At 30.7% G+C, this 25,538-nt stretch overlaps 1 protein-coding gene across 2 annotated transcripts in view; it reads right to left on the bottom strand.

The window, feature by feature from the left end:
• The window catches only part of LOC129917870 (hillarin), a 55,362-nt gene that overhangs the window by 16,898 nt on the left and 12,926 nt on the right, over positions 1 to 25,538 (bottom strand). The window contains exons 2-4 of one of the 2 annotated variants that reach the window (XM_055998065.1): positions 17,787 to 18,366; positions 7,742 to 7,886; positions 7,302 to 7,492 (exon numbers count right to left, since the gene is read on the bottom strand). In XM_055998065.1, the coding sequence (XP_055854040.1) occupies positions 7,302 to 7,492; positions 7,742 to 7,886; positions 17,787 to 17,975 (525 nt within the window). In that variant the 5' untranslated portion in view covers positions 17,976 to 18,366. Of the gene's footprint in view, positions 1 to 7,301; positions 7,493 to 7,741; positions 7,887 to 10,165; positions 10,185 to 17,786; positions 18,367 to 25,538 lie in introns of those variants that run through there. The other variant, XM_055998073.1, reaches the window with a different exon arrangement.

Raw genomic sequence — 25,538 nt, 5'->3', positions numbered from 1 at the left:
GCAATATGCATCTCATGAAACCCTTTAAACTTATTTTTTTTTTAACTGCAGTCTTAACCGATACTCATTAACCGTTAACAACCATGTTTATATCATTAAATTTATCATAACATTAGAAAAAGCTAGTAATCTGAATGTATATTGCCAACAATAAATGAAAAAAACAAAAGAAACAAAAAATGCAAAGATCCGAAACCATTGGCTGCGTGATTATGGGCCAGTTACCGCTTAACTGATGCGTGCCAATCTAATTAGTAATGTAAATTATACATATTGGCAAATAGTTAATGGAACGAAGACGTTTGCTTTGCGCATCCATCGTACCACCACGTACCTTATGGTTTTGTTAAACATAGGTATGCCTTCCAGCTGCGTTATTATTTTGTTGTTGTTGTTGTTGTTTTTTCCTTTACTGTACTTTTTTTCGTACCTATCTATTATAAACTATTATTTTATTGCTAAGCTTCGGTATGTAGAAATCGTCCTAAATCAGCAGCCACAAACAATTGCATTCGAATATCTTTGTGTTTGTTGTTTAGTTTACGATCAATTTGCGTGAGTGGAATTTAGTAAATTCTTACTTTGCAAAAAAAAACAAACAAACAAACACTTTTCACGGATCTTCTTTCATTAAAAGGTTTTATTTATTTTTATTGTTTCATTTGAAAACATTAATCGGTCAATTTAGTTTGCATTGAGAAGAAATTATCGGTGCATTGCTCCTGATTTAGATTCGAATCACATAGAAAACACTACAATGGAAATTGATGCATCAATCCGTCCTCACTCAATGTCAACTCGCTCACAGGTAAGATTCAATTGTCAAACCAAGCTTCTGTGGTAAAGGCTTCGAACTGATCATAATCGAGTCATAAGCACACTATACATATGATGGCTGGTAAAATGTTGGCGTGAAATAAAATGCGTGATAAATGATTGTCATTATGCTGTTTGTTTTATTATATGAACATTGACGATAGCGTGTGGCATGTTGTTAATTATGTTTAAGCATATCTTGAAAAATTATTATTGGGTTATCTTTTATAGAAATTACATACAATTTTATGAATTTTTAATGGACAAAAGTAGATATTTATGTTTATCACTTTCGGATATGAATGATGGAAAATCTTATTAATATTCTAAGGGTTCATGTAACTCAGAAATGTATTTTACTCGATGGAATGCAGCAGATGACGCTTGTGTGAGTGCCTCTATAATAGAGTGGAGCGTTTTTGGACTTTTCTTTCAGATCACTGCATGCAACTCATGGTTTATGCCTTGTGGTGTTCTGAACATATTCTGATACTTTTTTTTTATTCGACAATGGAAAAATAAAAATCGGGAAGCCTCTGAAGATTGAACCCATTTGAATTGACTTAATCTTTTTCATTTCACTACCTACTGCTCATAACTTATTCTGAGTGGTCTCTAGAACCTGATCTGATTCCCTATTTTGAGTCGTCAATGGAAAAAACGAAATCGGGAAGGCTCCGAAAAATGCACATTTTCGCAAAAAATCAGATTTTTTAAATTGTGTAAAATCCCGCCCAGAACAAATTTCTTTTACAACTTGTTTGTATTTTCTATATTTGTTAGAAACTATTTGAACCTTAAAAGATGTGGAGCACTCAAACTGAGAACTTTTCTGTAATAATAACTTCGTTTATGGGGGGATTTAAGAAAATGCTACTTTGACATCCCCTGACCCATTTCAATAGAAATTTAAATTCCAATACTACACTTAAAAACTTCTTTAATGATTTAGTTTTTATATACAACACTAACCTTTGTGACTGCATTTAATTTATGTCGATATCTTATTTCAATCCTTAGATATTTGACATTTAGATGTTTCTATAATTCTTGCCCATGCTTATTTTTTTTTTAACTTTACCTGCAGACGGTTTTCTTAAATACCTAACAATCTTTTGATTTCCACAAACTTATGTTTTTAACATTGTTAAATTCATAAAAATAAATCGTTAAACGGTATAATTATTACGCCATTTTGACTTCGAAATAAAAAATTAGCATGGGCAAGAATTTAGATGGGTTCTAACAACTCGTAAAATATCGATTTTCGTAAAAAACGAGCACTCTTTAGAGGCTTCCCGATTTTTATTTTTCCATTGTCGAATAAAAAAAAAGTATCAGAATATGTTCAGAAGACCACAAGGCATAAACCATGAGTTGCACGCAGTGATCTGAAAGAAAAGTCTACTCTACTCTATAAGTTAATTTGGGGGACAAAACATCAAAACCATCTTTGATCTGGAGTTTACTTAACTAACTTATGATTCCTTGAAAAAATTAACAATGTTGCAGTGTATGTGCGATACCATTATTAAAAGATTTTTTATACCAAAAATGGTAGCAAGGAAAAAATTAGTAGGATTTTGGAAATTTTATTTAAAATTTTCCACTACATAAACATAATGTAATTACATTCGAGATTTATATAGATACATACCTTCCAGATCTGAACGTACCTTAATACATATGGATATTGACATATCTTATATACACTCCTCGCCACTTGAATAGGACACCCTTTTTGTTTTTAATAAAGTGGATATAACTCCAGTCTCTTAATAGTTAGCTGTTCAATATATTACTATTTTGTGTGTCCCCTTATGCACTCTCTCTGTGAGCAAGATCATTCATTTTCAATGCCCCGTTAGTTAAATTTTGCAATTTTTTGCGGAACAACTGTGAAAAAGTTGCCCCTATTTTTGTTCACTTGAATAGGACACCCCCTTTTTAATTGGTTTTCGGGTGCAAATCAAAGAAGGTGGAATTGCAAAAATGTTTTCCAATGTCTTTTAGTAATTTTTAGCTAATTTCAATTTAAATGGGTCGCGCGAAATTATTGGCAGAGGAAGAAATAGCGAAAATCTAGAGTGTCACCCGATTTTTCACCAAAAAGGTAAAAAAACGCATCAAAGCCGAAACATTTTTTCATTTTTTTTACGAAACGAGTCCAACTGTCGAAAAAATATGAAAGGCTTAACAATGAGTGCCATTACTGCAGCTGACAGAAGAGCGATTCAACGACTCGCATAAAATTTACATGACTTTGCCGCCGAAAAGAACGAAAAAGTGGTTAAAAAGCAAGTGCATCCGTAGTGAAGCGAGTGATTTCGAAGGCCAAAAACTTGAGGCGATTGCAGCTTAAGAAAAAACCATGGGTTAACACCTGCAGTAAAGAACAACGCCTTAGTTTCGGTCTGTTTTATGACATGAAGTAAAGCATGTTTTCTCCAATGCGAAAAAAAATTAATTTGGGGGTCCCGTTGGCTTTAAATTTTTTCTTTCATATTTTGCGAAGGAAGGACTATCCATTATTTCATAAAAATAATACTTGAGGCCAACGGGACCCCCAAATTAATTTTTTTTCGCATTGGAGAAAACATGCTTTACTTCATGTCATAAAACAGACCGAAACTAAGGCGTTGTTCTTTACTGCAGGTGTTAACCCATGGTTTTTTCTTAAGCTGCAATCGCCTCAAGTTTTTGGCCTTCGAAATCACTCGCTTCACTACGGATGCACTTGCTTTTTAACCACTTTTTCGTTCTTTTCGGCGGCAAAGTCATGTAAATTTTATGCGAGTCGTTGAATCGCTCTTCTGTCAGCTGCAGTAATGGCACTCATTGTTAAGCCTTTCATATTTTTTCGACAGTTGGACTCGTTTCGTAAAAAAAATGAAAAAATGTTTCGGCTTTGATGCGTTTTTTTACCTTTTTGGTGAAAAATCGGGTGACACTCTAGATTTTCGCTATTTCTTCCTCTGCCAATAATTTCGCGCGACCCATTTAAATTGAAATTAGCTAAAAATTACTAAAAGACATTGGAAAACATTTTTGCAATTCCACCTTCTTTGATTTGCACCCGAAAACCAATTAAAAAGGGGGTGTCCTATTCAAGTGAACAAAAATAGGGGCAACTTTTTCACAGTTGTTCCGCAAAAAATTGCAAAATTTAACTAACGGGGCATTGAAAATGAATGATCTTGCTCACAGAGAGAGTGCATAAGGGGACACACAAAATAGTAAAATATTGAACAGCTAACTATTAAGAGACTGGAGTTATATCCACTTTATTAAAAACAAAAAGGGTGTCCTATTCAAGTGGCGAGGAGTGTACATTGAACATGGAAAATGTATTTTACCTAAACATAATATAGCACGTGATTTTTTCTGTCGCGACCGTGCCCATTTTAGGTGACATATGTATTGTATTGTACGTCAATAACACAAAAAAAAAAAACACACACAAAATACCCATGATACGTGCAGTGCATACAATACAAAATTATAAGAGAAACTGCAATTTGAATGTAGACTGGTTTTTTGTTAAACAAAAAAATCTTCAATGATAAAACTATTCATGTATTCCTTACACTTGACCATGAATTATACGCGTGGTTTTTGTATTGCTCATAATAAGAAAGTGCAATGAAATGTCAACATTTCATATAGTCAGGCACCACCAACACCACCTCCAATATTCAAGCTTCATACTCCTACACAAATTGGTTTTCAGAATGAAATAACCTTTTTAAAATTTATATTAAACATATTTTGAGGTTCATTTGTGAGCGGAAAAATGACATGACCGACACAGTGGTAAATTTATTTTCAGAGTGTGGAAAAAAATCTTTATTAATTAATAATTACAATAAAAGAAAACAGAGTTAAATTCAAATCAATAACTACGAAACATGTGTAACTGGAGATGGTTCTTACAACATTAAGAACAGAAACAACAATTGCAGTTGCCTGAATCAATTTTTTAATTAACTCTGCAAATTTTGTCGACTACAGTTTTGTATATTTTAAACATCTGCACCCCTGTTCGCATCGACGATAATTATTTTTCATTTTTTTTTTTTTTTAATCAATTTAATTTATATTTCTGAAACAAGATTTATATTAAAAAAATATCTAATCACTCATTATTGCAAAATATTATTCAAAGAAAAAAAAATATTTTTTGCAGGCCAGTGCAAAATGTGTTTATTTGAAAAATAATTGATTTGATGAGTGATGATTAATTAATAATTTCTTCCTATTCAAATTCCAAAATATTATTGAAAAATATTGTTTTTAATTATGTATTTAAAACAAAATTATGTAAATGTTTTTTTTTTTATAAAAAAAATATTCAAATTAGGTAACGCCCAGTTGCAAAGGAGAAGCTTAAACTCCACTTTTGATAATAAGATAAGGTGACGAGCTGTCACTTCTCTAACATCATCCGTCAAAAAAAAAAAGAAAATCGTTGAGAATATGTTTGTAAAACTTCTGTAAAAAATATCGTTTTGATAATGTAAAAAAGTTATCAAAACTATATTTTTTACAGCATTTTTACAGAATTTTGATTTACAGAATTTTGATGTACCTACAGAATTTTGAAATACAGTATTTTGAAATACAGTATTTTGACCAACCAGAATTTTGCTATACAGAATTTTGACTTTCAGAATTTTGTTCGTACAGCATTTTGCACATACAGAATTTTGACATACAGTATTTTGGCATACAGTATCTTGAATAAAGAATTTTGCAACATACAGCATTTCGACCCCAACCCCATTTTTTTTCTTATGAATTATCTATTTTCTGTTTCTGTTAAAGTCTATGAATTGTTATGATTAAGTACATAAATAATTTGTATTATACCTCAAAGTATTTTATTTTAATTTAATCCTAACACCCTTATTAAACGTGTTGTAATCGGAAGTTTAAGAGCGGAATTAAAAATCGTTACTTGAGTTAAGTTTTTTCTCAACTCCAGTAAGTTGAGAAATATTTCAAGCAATCGCTCAAGGCAATTGAGTAAAGAAAAATCTTGTCTTGATGAAAATTTTTTTTTCAAATTCGAAAATTTGACAAATTTGAATTAACTGTCATAAAAAAAAACACTTTTTTTTATTATCCGCCATCGGCTTGATTTGTCACGATTAAACAATATTTAAAAATAAATAAATACAAACTACTAATTTAAAATGTCCCTCGCGATTCATTTATTTTACTATAAAAGCAGTACAAGTTTAAATTGTTAAATACAAAAAACAAACGCTCGTAATCGACACTCTTGCGTTTTAATGTCAACTGACTGAAAAAAAAATTAAGCGTTTCCTTAAGTAAAAAAGCCTCCTTAGACGTTTACTTGAGAAAAATTTCGACTCCAGTGATGACTACTAATAAGGATTCGCTTGAATTAATGCTTAAGATATTTCTCAACTTGAGTGACGACTATGAATTCCGCCCTAAGTCAAAATTTAAAATAAAACAAAAAAAACGATTTTTTGGCTCTAGAGAATATCATAAAAATGTTTTCTAACAAATTCGAAGAAAATTCACCCAAAATTTCAATCTTTTTTTACGAGTGACAGAACTAAACATTCGTTTTTTTTTTTAACTAAAATAGTGGTGTTTAGTTTAAAATCTTAAAATTATACCAAGAGTTGTGATAAAATGCCCCACTATCTCTATCTGAAGCCACCTCATTGACATGCAAATTCCAGTCAATAAAATTTAAATTAAAAAAAAAAAATATATTCAACCCAGACCGACAGGAGATATAAACAATCAAAAATCAGTTTGCAATGCAATTCAGCCTTTCAGCGTTGTTGTTTCATTCAAAAAATCACGTTAGTTTTGGAATTTCATTCCCTGACTGTGTATTTTATGCATGTATAGATTCAACAGCCATGAAAAAATGTTATGCACTTTATGCTGCACTTCATTTCTATATATTTTAGATACTGATACTGACTGGTGGTATGGTTAACGAACTTTGAGGAGATTTCGCTCCACAAATTATACTCGGTTGCATGGCGATGGTGTTTGGTTTGGTGTTATGATCCAAGGCTACTACTATGTACAATATAAAAATAAATACAAAACCTCCTCACTCTCGCTGCATTCAGATAGAAAAATATATGCAGCGTTGTATGTTATGCCCTGAATAGTATCTCTAGATACTTTAATTACTCAATTTTTCTTCTTTATTAGCGTGCGATTTTTGACTCAAAAGAAAGTTATCACGCAACAACTACAACTGCTTGTGAATCTATAAGAGTGGGTTTACTAAATACAACAACTGCCTTCAGTTCGTTGGTTGCCTGATAGATCTGGTCCAAGCCAAAGCCAGTTCCGCAAATGGCGGATTAAAAAAAACTGCAAACCAAAAAAAAGTTATCTATGGCAGAGTTTGGGTGGTTTTGCAAAAAAAAATAACATGAAAAATCTTATGGTATCTTTACTGATATGTATATGGCTAATTAACTTACCAAATAGAAATCGATTGGTTTTTCTCGTCGCTTGTTGTAGGCTTTCTGGATTTCTGTCTGCTTGAGTGCGTGTGCAATGTGTAAGGCACTCGCATCGAATCGTCCGTACTTGTAGTCGGAGTCATTTTGTGAGGGTGAACTGACTTCCCGGCTGCCATAGCCGTTTGGCGTTGATTGACGGGAACTAACACCTGTAAAATTATAAAAAAAAATTAATTTATTTAAAAGATTTACTCTTCTTTTAACGTTTTTAATTATTTTAGTTCGAAAAAATGCATCTAAGTCATTTTGTTTTGGTTTGGCGTATCTTTTTTGTTTTAATGTATGTTAATACTAAATTTCCTTTCACCACTCAACGATATAAAGATATTAGGATAAATATAAATAATAAATTAATAACATTGTTAATTAGAAAAAATCGCAAACTTGTTTGAACTTACCATCGACACCATTTAATCTTGAGCCTCGTATTTGCTCATTAACAAACTTATTTGTTCGTGGCACATTCAATGCCTGTCTTATACCTACAGATGTTTGATCAAGATGACCAGGTCCACTCTTTGGTACGTGCGAACTGCAATAGACCTGCAAAAAATAAAGTTGTTAAAAAAGGTGTTGAAGACTCTTGTTGAACATTTTTAATTAACAGATAACGTTTACAGGAAATAAACTAAACAAATTATAAAATGTTTGTAAAAAGACTTTTTTTTTTAATTGATTTAGCCCTGATTTTTCAATCGTCAGTTAGACTATCAGATGAATAAAAACTGCCAAATGTCAATATAAAAAAAACTTTTATTCCTAGGAATAAGCTCTATCTGAGGTTTATCTGACTATTGAAAAATTGGCCCTTAAGGTAAAATCTTCTAGCAATTTAATGAAGAAATGAAAGTGTTTTTTTTTTTTTTTTATTTTGTTCGTTTCTTGAAAATTGGGTTTTTTAGTACACGTTAGATGAGGCACTCGAACAAAGTCAAAACAATAAAGTCAGTATTTTATTTATTGCAACCGTAATATCAGTTGTGGCCTCAATTCGCATTTTAGAGACAATTTATTGACATGGAACATAATTTATTATTATTATTATTATAATTATTTATAAAGTCAGTTCAATTCCATTATTGAAAAGGCCATTTAAAAAACCGCTTAAGTCACAGTAAAAAAAAAGTTGCAGGAGTGAATAAAAACTGTTTCGTTTACATTGGAATCTTTCGCTCATTATAGAAGGTGATTCAAGAGAAAAATGCCAAAAAGTTTGGGTCTGTTAAATTATAATTCTTAACCCTCTGCCGGCACACGGGTGCGAATTTGGCAAGACAAAAATGAAAAGTGGTCACAGAAAAGTGACTTTATAAGGGTGAAAATATATTTTTTTTTTTTTTTGAAATTGTGAATACAGTATTCGAATTCCTCGGAAAATTCTACATCAATTTCATATATGATTCTCCATAAAATAGTGAGACCGAAAAAAGTTCTAGCGCCATGAAAAAGTATAAACCAAATTCGCAAAAGGAACTACCGAAAAAAATCACAAAAGTCTTTTGTATATTATAAAAAAAGATAGCATCACGTAACGTTAAGTTACAGCACTTTTCGTTGCGTTACGTTACGCTAATCCAATGTTAATGTTAGTAAGCAACAGTCACTGAAGTTTAATCATTTAAGAGAATGTTCAAAATAACAAAAGGTTGTTCTATGGGAAGTATCGTTAATAAAGATCTTTGAAAAATTAGTTTCCGTCTGAAGGTAGATCTTTTTAGAAAAATAGCACTTGAATTTATTTATTATCAAAACCATAGAATCAGTTTTAGAGAAGATTAAACTAACTAGAATAACTACATGGCAAAACTTAGTACAGTTGGTTTTGCTCCTGAAAAAAAAAAACAGTTTAAAAAACTTCTTTGAGACTCTCCGACAAACACTGAATACCAAGATTGAAGTGAATCGATTGAATCCGTTAAGGCTTTAGCTTCTTATATAGAAACATAGACAGACATAGCATAACGGGTACAATGGTTGGCACCCCAAAGCATTTTTACACTTTGAATAGTGAATTGCTCTTGTATGTAAAGAGTTAGGAATATGTTTTATATGTCAAATTTAATTTTAAAGAATTTCTTTCTTGAATATTTTTAGAAAAAGAGTTGAATAAACAAAGACTATTATTAAAATATTAAAATAGGAAAAACCAGCAAAAAGGTACAATCAATGGCACCCAGGTAGTATTATTGCACCCGAGGATTCAATTATTGGCACCCATAAAATTCAAAAGAATGCAAGTGTTTTTCATGATAGTTTTTAATAAAGTTTAGTTAAAAACAGTTTAATATAACAAAAACTTCATTAAACGTAATTAAAAAAATGATAATAAAAAATTTTTTTTAAGAAATTTAAAAATAAAAAATTAATATGTACACAATTTGGTTTAAAGCTACAAAAACATCCCTTTAAAAAGTTTTGACCTTAAAACGAAGTATGCCATCTAATTTGTCGTATAATTGAGAATTTTAACAAAAACAAATTGAAAATCGTTAGAGCCGTTTTTAAAATATTATTTTCTTTACATAGAAATTTTCAAAAACGTTAAAAAAAAAAAAATGGTCTGCCATTGAAAAAGCAATATTAATTGACACATAAAAACAAAGTTACAGTAAAATTCTTTGGTAATTTAAAAAAAATTGATTTGTTAAAAAAAATTTACATACTTTTTCTAAAAATTCAAAAATAATTTTTTTTAAGTTTTTTTGATTTTAATATAAGTATTAAACTTTTTATATGTATAAAAATTTTCATTGAAATCAGTTGTGTCGATTACGAGAAAATCAACCATTCTTTTAGCAATCTTTTTCGCCCAAATTTCATACCATGATATCATCCACTCATTGTGATAAATTTTATTTTTAACGTAAAACACATGCTTTAATTCTTTTTTGCTTCAGTCACCTAGCTAGATTACAATTTTGTAGTACTTAAATTTAAATAAAATTAAATTGAATTGGACTTAAAAATTAAATTACTTTTTCTTTCCTTACTTTGGATGTGCAAATGCAAAAACTGTTTGGTATGATAATAATAAGAAACAATTGAAGTATTGGAGCAACCATTATGGAAAAAGAAAAAAAAAAACAAACCGAATGTGCTTCATGTGATAAGAAATTGTATAACTATAAAATTGCTAAACTTATGCCTAATGTTTATTTATTACTTAATTCATATAATAGTCCTACATAGATCACTTAAATACAAATTCATATTTTAATACATTCATATTTGAATTTTTTTCTCACATAAAAATTATTATCTTCGCATCATTTTGTCTATAATTTACTAAACTCCATTCATAAACTTAAATAAAAATAAAAAAAAATAAATGAACAGAAGCAGAAGTCCAATTAAAGATATTTTTCTCAAACGGCCTTCTCAATTAGGCCACACCACAACTTGCAATAACTAATCTACCTCCCACTATAGTCGTTTAAACCATAGGCTTACCAATACTAAGTCAGATGGCTATTTTGAAGCAACACTATTCTGTGGCATTGCGTCACAATAAGATCCAAATAAGTGTTATAGGAAGAAATTCATTACTTGAACAACGTCTTCGTTAGATCTTTTTTTTAAATTTCTTAACCGGACGAACGTTTGATTCAAATCTAAAACTAAAACAAAACAGATTAAAAGATAAACACCTTCAGTTTCACGTTGCAATTCTGTGTTATTTTGAAAGAAAACAAAACACAGATTAGCGGCATTTGTTCAAGTATTTCCTTGGGTGTGTGTTATTGTAAACAGCCTCTAGACAGTAGAGTCTGTAATTCATTTAGCTTAGTTTTTTTTTTTTCGATTTAACACACTACCTTGGTTGGAAATGAAAGTGTAAAATCTACACTCAAAATATAACCCTCTTGAAAATTAACATTCGCACCAGTTATATCTCTTTTATTCTACACTGAGAAAATAATTTTACAAAATAGTTACGTTATACTTTCGTTAAATTTTTGTTCGTATAATGAACGAAATTTCAAAAATTGAACGAACTTTTCGTAATAAAGATAAAAAATACTTTTGACCAAAGGTTAAAAAAAGAACAAATTAAAAATAACTTTTAAATTTAAATTTATTAAATGCTTTTTTTTATGAAAACTTATGGTTTGACGAATTTCACATCATTTTAAGAAAAAAATTAATTGATTTTTTTTCATAGGAAAAAAAATCATAAAGAATACAAAATTGAAAATTTGCTTTGAAAACTGTTGAAAATTCGTTAAAATTGAGACAATTTAGGACTTTGTGTCTTCTCCCTGTAATTTACTTCACGTACTACCCAAATAAGGAAAATTAAAGTTATTCTTTCTTCAATCAAAGCTTTATTGTTGATGGCTAAATGCAACTTTGAAGGTTTAGTGTGTTTGTCAAAGTTTTATACAAAATTAAAAAGGTACCTATATATTTCAACACAATTCAATGAAAAAATAGTAATTTCTATTTTTTTTTTTAACTGTAATACAAATTATGATTTATGAGATGACTCTCTTCTCTGGCCAAAGACGGCTTTTACGATTCTTATTCAAAAATATATGTTTAGTGTCGCAATAAGATCCAACTTTTATAATAAAAAAAAAAACTATTTTTTGAACCGTCATTAACTGTAGGTACTTGCCGTAGAGATTTTTGTAAAAAAAATGTATTAACTTTAAAATATATGCTATACAAGATATTAAATGGCATACATTGTTTAAAGGTAAAAACTACTTTAAAAGATGATTTTCTGATAAAATAAGGTTTTAATTTTTTTTAATATCTTGTAAAATTGAAATTTATCGTCCGTAAACCGACCTGGCCTAACAGATTTTTTTTTAATTTTTGAAGTCAATTTTGTTTTTGTATTTTTAATTACCATTTATAAAAAAATACGGTTTTTTATATAAATACATATATACATAAATATACGGTTTTTTGTTTTTCTTGAAATTTTAATATTACGACTACTAACGTTTCCGTAAAAAAAATTCGTCGAAACATAAGTCGCTTTAAAGAAAGAAATACAGGGTGTCCCAAAAGTTAACGTCGAAACGAAAACGGTAGATAGGGTCCAATGACGTCTTTAACATAAGGGCACACGGGGCCCGTGCCCAGGGCCCCCATTCTCAGGGGGGCCCCGAAGAAACGAATATTATATTCTCAAAACATTTTTGTCGGTCAGACCATCTACCAAAAAATTTTAGTTTTTATATGGCAACCAAACAATCAAATAAATTTTTTTCTACACCTATACGGAAAATATATGTTTTCAAAAAGAAAACAAACTATGTGGCGTTGTATGCGGACAAAATTTTAAATCCAAACCACCAAACCCAAATTCAATTTTCAAAAAAAAAATAAGACAATAATATTTTCAAAAAACAAGAAAAATACCTTTTTTTCCACTGTAGGTAAGATTATTTATTATTTATTAATAAAAACAACGAATTCTCTTCCACAGTGCCGGTTTAAGCACTACCGGCGCCCCTGGGCAAGATTGCAAGTGGCGCCTCTAAAAAAAAATTCATCTAAAAACAATTTTTTAAAATCACGAAAAAAAGCAATAGCAGATTATGTCTTACCTCTCATATACTTGTTAATGCATTCATTGAAAATGTGCAGTGTATTAACTTAAAAAGGTTAACTTAAAAAAAAAAAAATTAATTATTCATGTCATTTAGGCTCAATTGACAAGACTACCTTTATCTCTGACTTTTTTGTTTAAACACATTTAAAGATTAGGTACAGCTGGTTTTATTTGAACAATATTTTTTCAAAAACTTTTTCAACTAGGTACATTAATGTCGTTTTCAATTGGAATCACTCAATGATTCACTCATTCTGAAATCCAATAAAAAACTTTGAATCACTTCCACCCAATTCTAAAATTTAATGTTCGCTGATGAAACTAAAGCTCTGAGGTGTTCGATGTAAAAAGAAAACCCGAGAAACTCAGATTTTTTTCATAGTTAATTGAAATGACTTAGAGTGCCCTGGAGGGGGGAACAACGAACAGACCTATTTTTTTATTCTCACACACAAACGTAGTTTTTATGAGAAATGGAGAAGCTGTCAATTTTTGGCATTTCTGGATTTTGGGTTTTCGGGATTTTGGGATTGTGGGTTTTCGTGATTTTGTGTTTTTGGGTTTTCGGAATTTAGGGTTTTCTGGATTTTGGGCTTTCTGGATTTTTAATTTCGGGATTCTGTCCGTCTCCCTTCTCTTTTCTTATTCATTATTATAGGGGCACCTTTGCAAAAATTAAATTGGTAGGAGGAATATTAGGATTTCTTTAGTCTTTCAAAAGAAATTGGGGCGCCTTGTTCTTCAAAGATGAACGAAGATTTTGGACACCATTGTCCTTCCGGAAGCCAAATAAATTAACCCAAAATTGGGGGGCGCCTTCATTCTTCAAAAAGTTTAGGACAAACAATACGAGCGCCGTTGAAAATGTAAAATAGAAAAAAATTGGGGCGCCTTTGTGAATGTAAAAAAAATAAAACATCGATTGGAAAGACTTCGTTATTTATAAAACTTTTCTAAAAGTTCGGGGCGCCTGTGGCGCCCCTCAATTCTTGCGCCCCTGGGCGACGGCCCAGGCTGCCCCCCCCCTAAAACCGGCTCTGCTCTTCCATTATCTTTTTCCTTAAATAATAATTTCGATTGAAGTTTGCAAAACTGTCAAATTTGTAGTGCGTGTTAAAATCAGTGTAAAAATATGAGTAATTCGTATTAAAAGACGAAAAAGAATCAATTCGTGGGCAAAAAAACATCAATACTTTTTCCGTTGGAAAACGTTTGAGAAAAAAACTATCTCGTCGACGGTACATCAATATTTTGGTTCAATGGAAAACGCCATGGTACAATGGTTTTAATTTGAATTGCGAATTGCTCTCGTATTTAAAGATTGACACATAAAATTCATTAAATAACTTTTAAAAAAATTGTTTTTCAAAAAAAAAAAAATTATTTTTTAAATCCAAAAATAACACCGGCACCCAAAAAAAAATGTCATGTACCAGAAACCAGACCTATCTTTCTATATGTTTTAGGACCCGCTGAATTGGAATTTCAAGCCTGTTTGGCCCTGTCACCCTCCAGTTTTGAGTAAAATGCAAAAAACTCAAAAAAAGGAAGTTTTTTTTTACCTCTTTTGGGGTCATTGTTGCATTTTTCTCAAAACTGGAGGGTGACCGGGAAAAACGGACTTGAAATTCGGATTCAGCGGGTCCAAACACATATAGAAAGATAGGTCTGGTTCCTAGTACATACCACTTTTTTTTTGTGTGCTGGCACTGTCGCGACATGTTGCTGTCATCCCCGGCACACAAAAAAAAATATCCAAAATAATTTTTTTTTAAGTTTTCTTAGTTTTAATGTCAGTATAAACCTTTTTATGTAAAAATTTTCATTAAAATCGGTTGTGTCGTTTTCATTAAGAAATCGGTTCTATGGCAAGTAGGTACCGTTAATAACGGTCCAAAAAATATTTTTCTTCTTTCAAAAGTGCGGCCTTATTTGCAGCAAAACATATTTTTTTTCAAAGCAAAATCGTTATCCGAGATTATTGCAATATCTCGAAAACTTTATATTGTAGATATCCGTTGAAAAAGAGACATTAAAATAAAAAGGCAAAAAATAAAAAAAACGGCTCTTGAAAATTACGTAGAAATCGTCTGTACCTAGTTTTTAGCAAATCTATCAATCCGTTTGAGCTCTTTTTTCCAATTCTTCAAACTGAAACTTATAACGGATACAGGGTACAATTATTGGTAGTGGCAACGATTGATGTCTCGATGCACGTATTATTGGCACCCCCTTTACTTTATATGAAACGATATATTGGCACCCCTTTTTAACCATAACCATTTCCTTTAAGCCAACCATTGTACTTATTTTACTTACCAAAAGGGCCCCAAATTCTTGTGTGCCCAAGGGCCCCAGGATAGTTAAAGACGGCCCTGGATAGGGTAGGTGCTAGGTGGTGACAGTTATCAGAAAAATAATAAAAAAAATCGCAGCCATATATTTTTAAGTTTTGTACCCTTTCAGAACCTTTCAGAACACAAAAACTTAAATAATATGGGAAAATTACCTAATAAAAAAGTCGGATTTCTTAAAAAAAAATAATGTTATCTCTGTTATTTATGGAATATTCTCAACAATGTTATACCATTTTGAAAAGAGAATTGAACTCACCAACTTTTAAGGTAACTTGCCGAAACATCGTAGAGCATTTTTTTCATTGAATTAGAGTCATGTAAAATTTTTTAGTACTTAGTTGGGCAAAAAAGTAATATTTGCTTTAAAACTGATGCAGCTGAGTTAAAATTTTTGAATGCATTTGATAGGAGGGTTATTCAAGGTTGCGTAGCAAAAGAAAAAAAATGAGAAAACTTTAGATTTGTAGTCACGGCACATGAAAAACCGTCACAGGGTGACCATTTTTTCGTTTTTTTTTTTTCAAATGCCCATAACTCACAAAATATATGGCTGCGATTTTTTTATTATTTTTCTGATAAGTGTCACCACCTATTCTATCTACCGTTATCGTTTCGCAGTTAACTTTTGGGACACCCTGTATAGCAAGAAAACGTTAACCTTACGTTAATAACGGTACAATTTTGTTATTTCGAAAGTAAAACTATATTTAACAAAAGGGCGGCCGAGATGAAAAATTTTATAGAGCATTTTTTGAGAAAAACAATCTTTTCACATTGATCTTATAGCAGGTTGCGTTAATTTGGGTCCTAAAAATAAATTTTCGTTTTTTCCCTATAGAGAATCTCTTATTTATAATTTAAAAAAAATTTGAATGCCAAAAATTAAATTAGGTACATACAGGGTGTCCCACAGTCACCTTTAATAATATGTGCAAAAAATTAATCATTTACGTGTCTTTTTTTACTAAAATGATATGAAAGTGTAAGAAACAACTTCAAAAACGAAGAAAATTGTGTTTGATGCAAAATAGCGGAGAAACGGTTGTCCGCAGAAAAAAAAGTTTTGAGACAAACTAAAACTGTAATAAATTCTTGATTAGTTGCAAAAAAAATCTATCGAATCAGACGTAGTTTGGCAAAGATAAAGCCATTCAAAGGAAAAGACAGCAAAAATCATAAAAACCGTCATAACTCGAAAACGGGACGAAAACGAGAAAATTACCTACCTCTTAAGTTTTTCGACTTAAAATCCATGGTTTTCATTTGGGGCGGTGACTGTGGGACACCCTGCATAATTATAAAGAATTGGTCACAAACAATGATTCTGTTTTCAGTGACATGTGAGGAATCCGTTCTAAGCGAATTATACTCAACAAGAAAAACAACTACTTTCAGATTCTCACATCCACAAAGACCAACGCACATGACAATCCTATGCGCAATCAAAAAAAAAAAAAAACATATTTTTTTCTTCAAAGTTTAAACATCTTCGGTATAAGAATGTATGGAGCCCGGAGCGACTATAGCTTATTTAAAGTATGATTGGTTGGAAAAAATTTCAGAGAGGTACAATTTACTGTTGTATTGGGATTGAATACGAAATTATTGCCAAAAGATTTACTTTGGTTTAAAAAACAGAACGGGTTCACTCTGGTGTATACGTACTTTTTTTAGTTTACATTTTATTTTTATTCCTTTTTAATATGAAAATTTACTTTGAAACGAATTTATGTTTGGGCAGAGTGCTGCTTATAAAAACAAATTGCATCTATATATATCGCTTGAAAGTTGCAACTATATCCCTAAAAAAAAACAAAGTCGAATAAATTACAGATGAGAGTATTTTCTTTTCTTCTACGGATCTTTTTTTTCACACACAGAGATTTGATGCACACAAAATTTAAGTTTTAATACAAGTACATATAAAAACGAGAGCTGTTCCAGATAACGATCTTCTGAACTTAATTGAAACTGAAACAATCTCAATAAATAAGTTGAAAGTCATTGAACCTGTTATGGATACAGTTGAATGGACCATTAAACAATCATTTAACAGTCTTTCCAATTAACAATAAGCGCCACTTTCGCTTTCGAGTTGAAATTTGTAGGCAGCACAGCGCCAATAAACTATAAACCAAAATTACTATCCACCTCCGCGCGCAATGGAAGAGCCTGTCCCAAATCGATTCTAATTCTTCAATGAAATGGAAAGCCCTCCCCCCTTCATTCCGTTCTATCCGGATTCTATTTAAGAATCTCAAGCCAAGTAAATAGTAATAAGAACAGCATTATTATCAACCAGATCACCCACTCGCGCACGCTCAGCAATTTGACACAATTAACGTTTGCGTTTTTCCATCGACAACGACAACGACAACGACATACATTGTCGTCGCCACCGTCCGTTGTTGCCGCTAGCTATGACTCCATAGATAGCTCCTCATGGACTCACTCACGCATTCGTTCATTTACTCACTTCGACTTTTATATTAAAATTTGAATAATTAACATTCAACTCACCTCCTTGTCGTCATGCTTGTGCTGACTATTGAAGTACGTTTTAAGTGTTAATTTCGTCCCACAGTGGACGCATTTGAAACAGCCCGAATGGAAGAATGTAAAGTCTTTTAGCGGGCCAACTCGGTCCACCTGGTAGACGATTTCGTTGCAACGCAGACATGTGGATTCATAGAAATTTGGCCGATACATGTTTGGTATTTTTAATTATCCAAAGCCAATCCAAGCCAAACAACACACTGTTTTTGTTAGTTTGCTGCTGCAGATGCGAACCAAATCCTCCGTGTTTATTGCATTAGTGCTCGTCTGAAGTTTTGGTGCTTTTTCTTGCAAATCCAATTTTTAACTCTGCAATATGAGTGCGATGAATGATATTGCACTCGTGTAATTTTTTTTTTTTCTTTCGTGTTTTGAGATAGTTTCGTTTGCAATCAGCCAGATTCATAAAATTTACAATTTATCGGCATTTTAGCTGCAAGTAAGTTGCACACAACTCTCTGAAGTGATGAAATTGGTCCGTTTAGAGAGATTAAGGCGGCAGCAAGGTGCTTGTTGATTGACCAGGTGCAGTTTGTTGATATTTCTGAAAGGTAAGGAAATGTAAATTCAGATTAATGCGTTTTCTATCATAATGAGGTTGTATTGAAATAGTATTTAAGGGAAATCAATTTTTGCAACAAATTCAATGAAGTGAGAAATTGCAACATTATGCGGTACGTAATGCATAACATAAAATAAGGAAAAACTGATATAAACAAAATATAAGCAACGATACGGCTTTGTTTAATGGTCTTTTTACACGATACTAGTACGCCCACTTCAATTGTATGTTAAATAAACTTTTATGTAACCAAAATCAACGATCAGTTCGTATGAAGGAAGTAAACATAAATTAAATTATGAAATTAAAGAAAACTTGACCAATTTTAAAAATGTTTCAACTTTTTATAATTTACAGTTGATGTTCAAATTATTACGGCAACTTGAAGAAATATAGTTTTTCGAAACATATTTGCCCTTACTTTAATTCTTAAAATTTGGTTTTCTTTCCCTTTTTAATTATTGATCTATAGGTCAAGTAATAGTTTCGTGTCAAATAAACATTTTTGAAAGAGAAGTTCAAAAAAGTGGTTTTCGTCATGACGTCCACCCCCATAGCAGTAGACACCCTTTTTTAAATTGGTATATCTTAGAATGTTTTCAAGATAGCTTAATGAAACTTTGAAGTCAGTTTAAGACATATTTTATCTTAATGTTGCAAAAAAACTTGTAGTTAAAGAATGAATGAGAGCATCACATTGGACTAAAATGTAGAAAAAGTCAAAACGTCTCACTGTTTGCAATAGGTGCGATCAGTGAGACATTCTTTGGTGAAAAAAAAAATTAACGAAAACATCAAATAATTAGGTAATTGACAAGTATATAATTAATTTATGTTACTATAACCCATTTTTCAAAAACAAAAAAAAAAAAAAATAACAAGAAACACTAAGAAATCATATTGAAGTCATGTTAAAATAATAGATTTTTTAAAAATCTATGTCTCACTGTTTGCTTTTTAAAAATCTATGTCTCACTGTTTGCTTTTTAATAATGTCTCACTGTTTACTTCTTGTCATTTTTCGGAAAAATAATTACAAAAAAACGAGAAGGAATTCTTATTTCATGATATTTTTTTATGAAAGAACATATTAATATAATACATTTGTAAAAAAAAGTTCTGTCTACTAACCAGATTTTTTTGTGTTATACACTCTTTTTATAAAACTCCATAAACTACTTTCACTTGATTTTGTGTGATATTTTACGTTGTAGGAAAATGGACAGCTTTAATTTAGTCGGGACAAAATTAAAAGACGCAGGAAATAAACGTTTTGACCCAAACTAACGTTACTGTGCTTATTTTCAGAAAAGAGAAAAATGGATTGTCTCACTGTTTGCACTGTCCCACTGTTCGCACCTTTCCCCTACATTGTAAAAAAATCCCCTATTTTTTTTTCAGACTTTTATTTTGACGCTAGATGGCGACCCAAGAGGATTAAAGTCTTATTTGAAATTATGTTGATTAAATCATTAAATAGTCTCATATATTTTATTTTTTTTTAATATATAGCCTTAGGGAATTTGAAGTTCATGTCTATTTTTAACTATTAAATACCGTTTTCCAAAAGGTATAAACCTTTTTTCTAAGACTAAGTGACCAGGACATGCATGTCCTGACTAAAACAAAGCAAGAACTTCATCAAAAATTTTCACTTTAAGGCTATATAAAAAAAAAAATACCTATACCTAAATACATAATACCTATTTCAAATAAGAACAAATTTTAACCCGTCGCCATCTAGCAAAAAAAAATACATATACCTAAATACACAATACCTATTTCAAATAAGAACAAATTTTAACCCGTCTCCATCTAGCGTCAAAATAAAAATCTGAAAAAATTAGATTTTTTTTTATTATTTAGAAATAGTAACTTGATTCTCGAAAAAAAAAAAAAAAAACAAAATAACGAATGTCCTAATGTACAAGGTTATTGTACTATAAAATTCTAGTGAAGCCTTAAAGGTGTTAACAAGTTAGCTTATGAATTTTGACAAATTATTATCATTCTTAAACATTTTGCAAGATACTCCACAAAAGTAACGATATGCCGTTTCATTGCCGAATTTTATTTCAAAAATTTTATTTTTTTACTTGCGATATATGTACTATAGGGCAAGTTTAGGATTCGTAAAAAAAATCGAACTCGAGATAACAATTTTACGTGACATTACGATGATGGAGAATGCCAAAAAAGTGGGTCCGGCAATTCTGTCTGTCTGTGTGTCTGTCTCTATCTGTAGCTGCAGCCTAAACGAGTGAAGTGATTTTCTTCAAACTTGGTATTTAGCAGTTTTGGGTGATTCCCTAGAGGGGAAATTGGAATTTTATTTTTATGACCAAAACTAACGGTACATGCCATATAAAAACGGCTCTAACGATATTGATTAAAATTTTTGTGTGAAGTATTACTCATAAGAGCCAACTTTTGTACTTTTTTGTACCGTTATTAACGGTACCTGTCATAGAATGGTTTTTTTGATTTATGAATAACTCGTACAAGACTAATCCGCTTTCAACGAAAATTTGTATACAGGAGCATTTAAGTAAAGGTAATATTAAAATTAAAGAAAATTTTTAAAAAACACACTTTTGGATTTTTAAAAAATATTTCAAAAATTTGTTTCGAAGAATCAATTTTTTGAAAACGGATTGATGAAAAATCTTTAAATTTCGTTTTTATGTGTAAATTAATTATTTCTTCAAAATGGTATACCAACTTTTTTTTTTGAAAAATGTTAGAAAGTTTTTATTTGTAAAAATTTTTTTTTATAAAAAATGGCTCCTACGATTTTCGAATTTTTTTTTCTAAAAATACATTTTTATACAAGAAATAAAATGGCATACTTGGTTTTTTGTAAAAGATCATTTAAAACAGTGTTTAATTAATTATAAAAACAGATATAATTTTTTTTATACTACTTTTGAAATTTCTTCAAAATATCAAATTTAAAATTTCTTGAATAAAAACAAAAAGCTTTAACATTAGAGTTACTTTAGGCATAAGAGCAGGTACGTGCGATCCCAGTCGTGCAATTTATTAAAATAACAATCCTTTCTGTTTTATCTATATTCTAGGGTGAATTCCCCATTTAGAGAATAATAATCTGGATTTTGAACCACTCCGGACGTTTTTTCTATTCTATGTGAGTACTTGGCACTATAGTCATCGTATTTTTGTGTTTCTGAAAACCAACCCACAATTGAACCATTTATTTTCAAAACATGATAAGTCCACTTTTTTTCAAAATTCGTTTTTTTGACTAAATTTGTACTCCAGGGATAACCACGTCTGTCTTCAAAATATGAAGTATCTACTCCATCTATATCCGATTTTACAGCTACGCGAAATATTTTTTCAGTATCAAAAACAGAATAAGTCCCGGACTTATCATCTTTTGAAAATAAACAACAGCTTCTTTTTGTGTAAATGCTATATTCGACTAATGATTGAAAATCTTAAGTTAAAAGCTACTTTAAAGTTAAATAAGTAGTCCGGACATTGTATTTTAGTCTCTAATACAATTTTTTGATAGACTGGGGCTAAAAGCAAAATTGTATATCCATTTTAAAACTAATTTCACATCCGTTTATTTTCAAAGTATGATAAGTCCAAAAGCGTTTTTATTTTTTATCTTTTGAACTATCGCTCCAAAAATTAAAAACGAAACGGTATTTTGTAGCTAGGCAAGAGTCCTACAGAATATATTTTTTATACATTTTGTTACGCATATCAAAAGAAAATGGAACGTTTTTTTCTTCTCCTGAAGAATTAAAAATCATGGACTTATCATGTTTTGCAAATAAATGATTCAATTGTACTCTTAAACAAACAAAGTTGAAAGCTTAAAGTTACCAACTGAATACATAAAATCCCGGTAACGTTTAAAAAAAAAATGATTCATGTGTCCGGCATTCAATTCACCCATCGCAATTAAAATTCATTTGACCAACTTTTTAACAACAATAGGTGACAGAAAAATATCTTAGCCTAGGCCAAAAGCATGATCAAAATAAACAAATAATTTTTCACTAAAGAAAAATAAAATAAACGAAAGTCTCTTAAATATGCATAGGAGTATAATAGAAATACTAAATCGAAAGTGATACCACTGGAATAAAGAGATTTCAATCAGAAAGTGAATGCTCTTTGATAAAAAGTATAAGCAAGGTAAAGTAAATATATGTTCTTACTTTTGGTGAAAATGAAAAGATGCCCGAATTAATTTGAATATTATCATTTCTGGGAATCTGTATTAATTTGTATGCATAATAGAAAAGTTTTGTTGGAAAATAAAAGAAGAAAAAAAAAAACAGATGTTATGAAATTGGAAAGCTAAAGTTATGAAAGAAATTGATTGAGATGTAGGATCTTTTACATTTTACAAAAAAAATGTTTGGTATTGAAAGTTAAACAAAAAATGAAAACTTTATTAATAAATAAGAAAGAGGTTTTTTTATTCGTGTTTTTTTTTAATAGAAATTAGTTGGTAAAAAGAAATACAAATTTATGCGTTATTAAAATAAAGATTTTGACAGCAAACGAAACAATTGATTTATTGCTATTAGATATGATAAAAGTGTTCTTTAGTGGACTTCGGGATAAATGAATAATTGTCCCCCTTAGGCCAGAAACATGAATGTGGGAAGTTTCGGTTTTCGGATTTCAAGTTAATTGGTGGGTTGGATTACCCTTTAGGTGATCTATGATTTGCCAAAATTAAGAATACGCAGAGAGCAAGGAAAACTCATTATTTTATGATGCTAGTCACATGAAAAAAGCTAATTTATTTGACACCTACAAACCTTGTTACACGATTTTCCAATATTTTCATTTTTGCACATTCATGTTTCTAGCATGAGGCGGACGATATGTATTTGAGTAGTTTGGTTAGATATAACTTATGGAAGAAAGTTTAACCATTAATGGTATTGGAAGACTGTTTTTGGTCTACCGCAACGTAATTGAATCTAAATTGGACGCAAGATTTTGTGAATTTAAGTATTATGGAAGTACTCGCCAGGCACTAGAGCAGAAAATCTCAGGTCAGAGCTAAGTAGATTTCAGATGAAACCTCGAGTAAAAGATTGCAAATTAAATAGAGAGAGGAGATCGCCCACGAATACCGTCTCCTGCCAATAAAATATTTTGTGGAGACATAATTCCATAATAAAGATAAAGAAAAGAGAGGAACCTTAAACTCGAATATGCAAAACATACTATCTTTATCAACACAAATACTTATAGTTCGAAATGTACAAACAGTGTACAAAATTATCTGTTAGGTATTTTAAAAGGACACAACCAACAAGGCAAACAAGCTTGTAGGGGAATGATAAATCTTAACCAATTTGAAGAAAAAGAAAAAAAACTTCCAAAGATTGGTCGAAGTGCTCGGATACATAGAGTCCGCACAAATTCATCATAAGAATATTGAGGGCCTGAATCAGGGAAATTTCTACCCCAAAATGCTGGTGCTTTTCAAGGGCTACGACAAAATACGAATTAGTTCGCTATCATCTTCAAAAAAGCAACGCAAAGAAGACGAAATTGTCAGAAGATTGTTTTTCACGGTTCATTAGCAATGCTCAAGGTCAACTTCTTGTCGAAGACGACGAAATTTTCCACAGGTGTTTGCGACAGGCAAAGAAGTTTTAGTGAGGCGGTTACATACTCCAAAACGGGAATAGCTGTTAGGCTGAAGAAATACCTTCAGAGTTTTGATACCCAAAGCTGTGACAATTACCGTTCGATATCCCACACTATGAAGATTAGTGAGTGATTCCTCGGTAACCAACTATTAAAAATAATTAGGCTGGCAGTTCTAAGCGTTTAGATCATTATGAAAAAAACATTGGGATTTTATTTTCTGACCTATTCCTTACATTTATTTGTATGGTTAGATAATAGGCTATTGATTATGTCGAAAAAAACAGGGTAATAAGGAACTAAGACGTTCACGGGTTTTTATTGCAGGAATCGTTCAATGGGTTATACAAGAAGATAAAACCGCGGAGTGCTATTAAATGAGAGGGTGGAAACTGAAGATAGGGGTGCAAAAGCCCCCTTTTTGGTTTTTTTCAATATACCTCCTAAACCAAGCAAAATTTTGATATATTGCACATAAAACTTTTTGTAGAGAATTAAATTTCCTATTGAAATAATGTTTTTTTAAAAATTGAAAAAAAAAAATTTCCATACCAAAATAGTCGAAACAATCATAAAAAAAATATCAAAAAAATCGATTTTTTGAGTATTTTTGCTTTTTTAGTCGTACATTTTTTTTGGGCTGAGATAGACATAAACATTGCTTCAAAGAAAAAAAGAAAATTAAATTTCCTTCAAAATGCTGTGCTCACCAAATTTTTTCATTGAAAATTAACCGAAGTATGGCCATTTTAATCTATCTTTTTTCGCATTTTTAGTTTTACTCAAGTAAAACAGAAACATTTGAGGGGAAAGTACGATAACTTAAGCACCAAGAACTGATAATGAGATTTTGTAGAGGGGTTAAATACAATCATTGTTTACTATGGGAGGGGGGGTCAATGTCCGCCCGTTTTGGAAGGAGGGGCAATTTTCAAAAAAAAAATACTTAAAATAAAAAAAAATTATTAAAAAACAACGGCAACACTTACAGTTTTGATTGATACTTTTTTCAAAAGCTAGAATATTAAACTTAATATTTATTTTAAAATGAAGTTATTTTAATCAATTGTTTTTGAAATACCCGATTTCAAAGTCAAAACTTATGAAAAAAAAGTTTAAAAAGCACATTGAGTACAATTTTCACAAAGACTGTGGACTTCAATACGAAATTGATCAACAGATTAAACTGCCTTAATTGATTTCTTATCAAATTTTAAAATTAAAATAAAGTTTAATATTCTAGCTTTTGAAAAAAAAGTATCAATCAAAACTGTAAGTGTTGCCGTTGTTTTTTAATAATTTTTTTTTTATTTTAAGTATTTTTTTAGAATATTGCCCCTCCCGCCAAAACGAGGGGACATTGACCCCCCCCTCCCATAGTAAACAATGATTGTATCTAACCCCTCTACAAAATCTCATTATCAGTTCTTGGTGCTTAAGTTATCGTACTTTCCCCTCAAATGTTTCTGTTTTACTTGAGTAAAACTAAAAATGCGAAAAAA

The sequence above is a fragment of the Episyrphus balteatus genome, chromosome 1 (genome assembly GCF_945859705.1).
Source record: "Episyrphus balteatus chromosome 1, idEpiBalt1.1, whole genome shotgun sequence".
NCBI lineage: Eukaryota > Metazoa > Arthropoda > Insecta > Diptera > Syrphidae > Episyrphus > Episyrphus balteatus.
The sequence above is the reverse complement of the archived record's forward strand: the minus strand, read 5'-3'. Positions and strand labels throughout refer to the sequence as shown.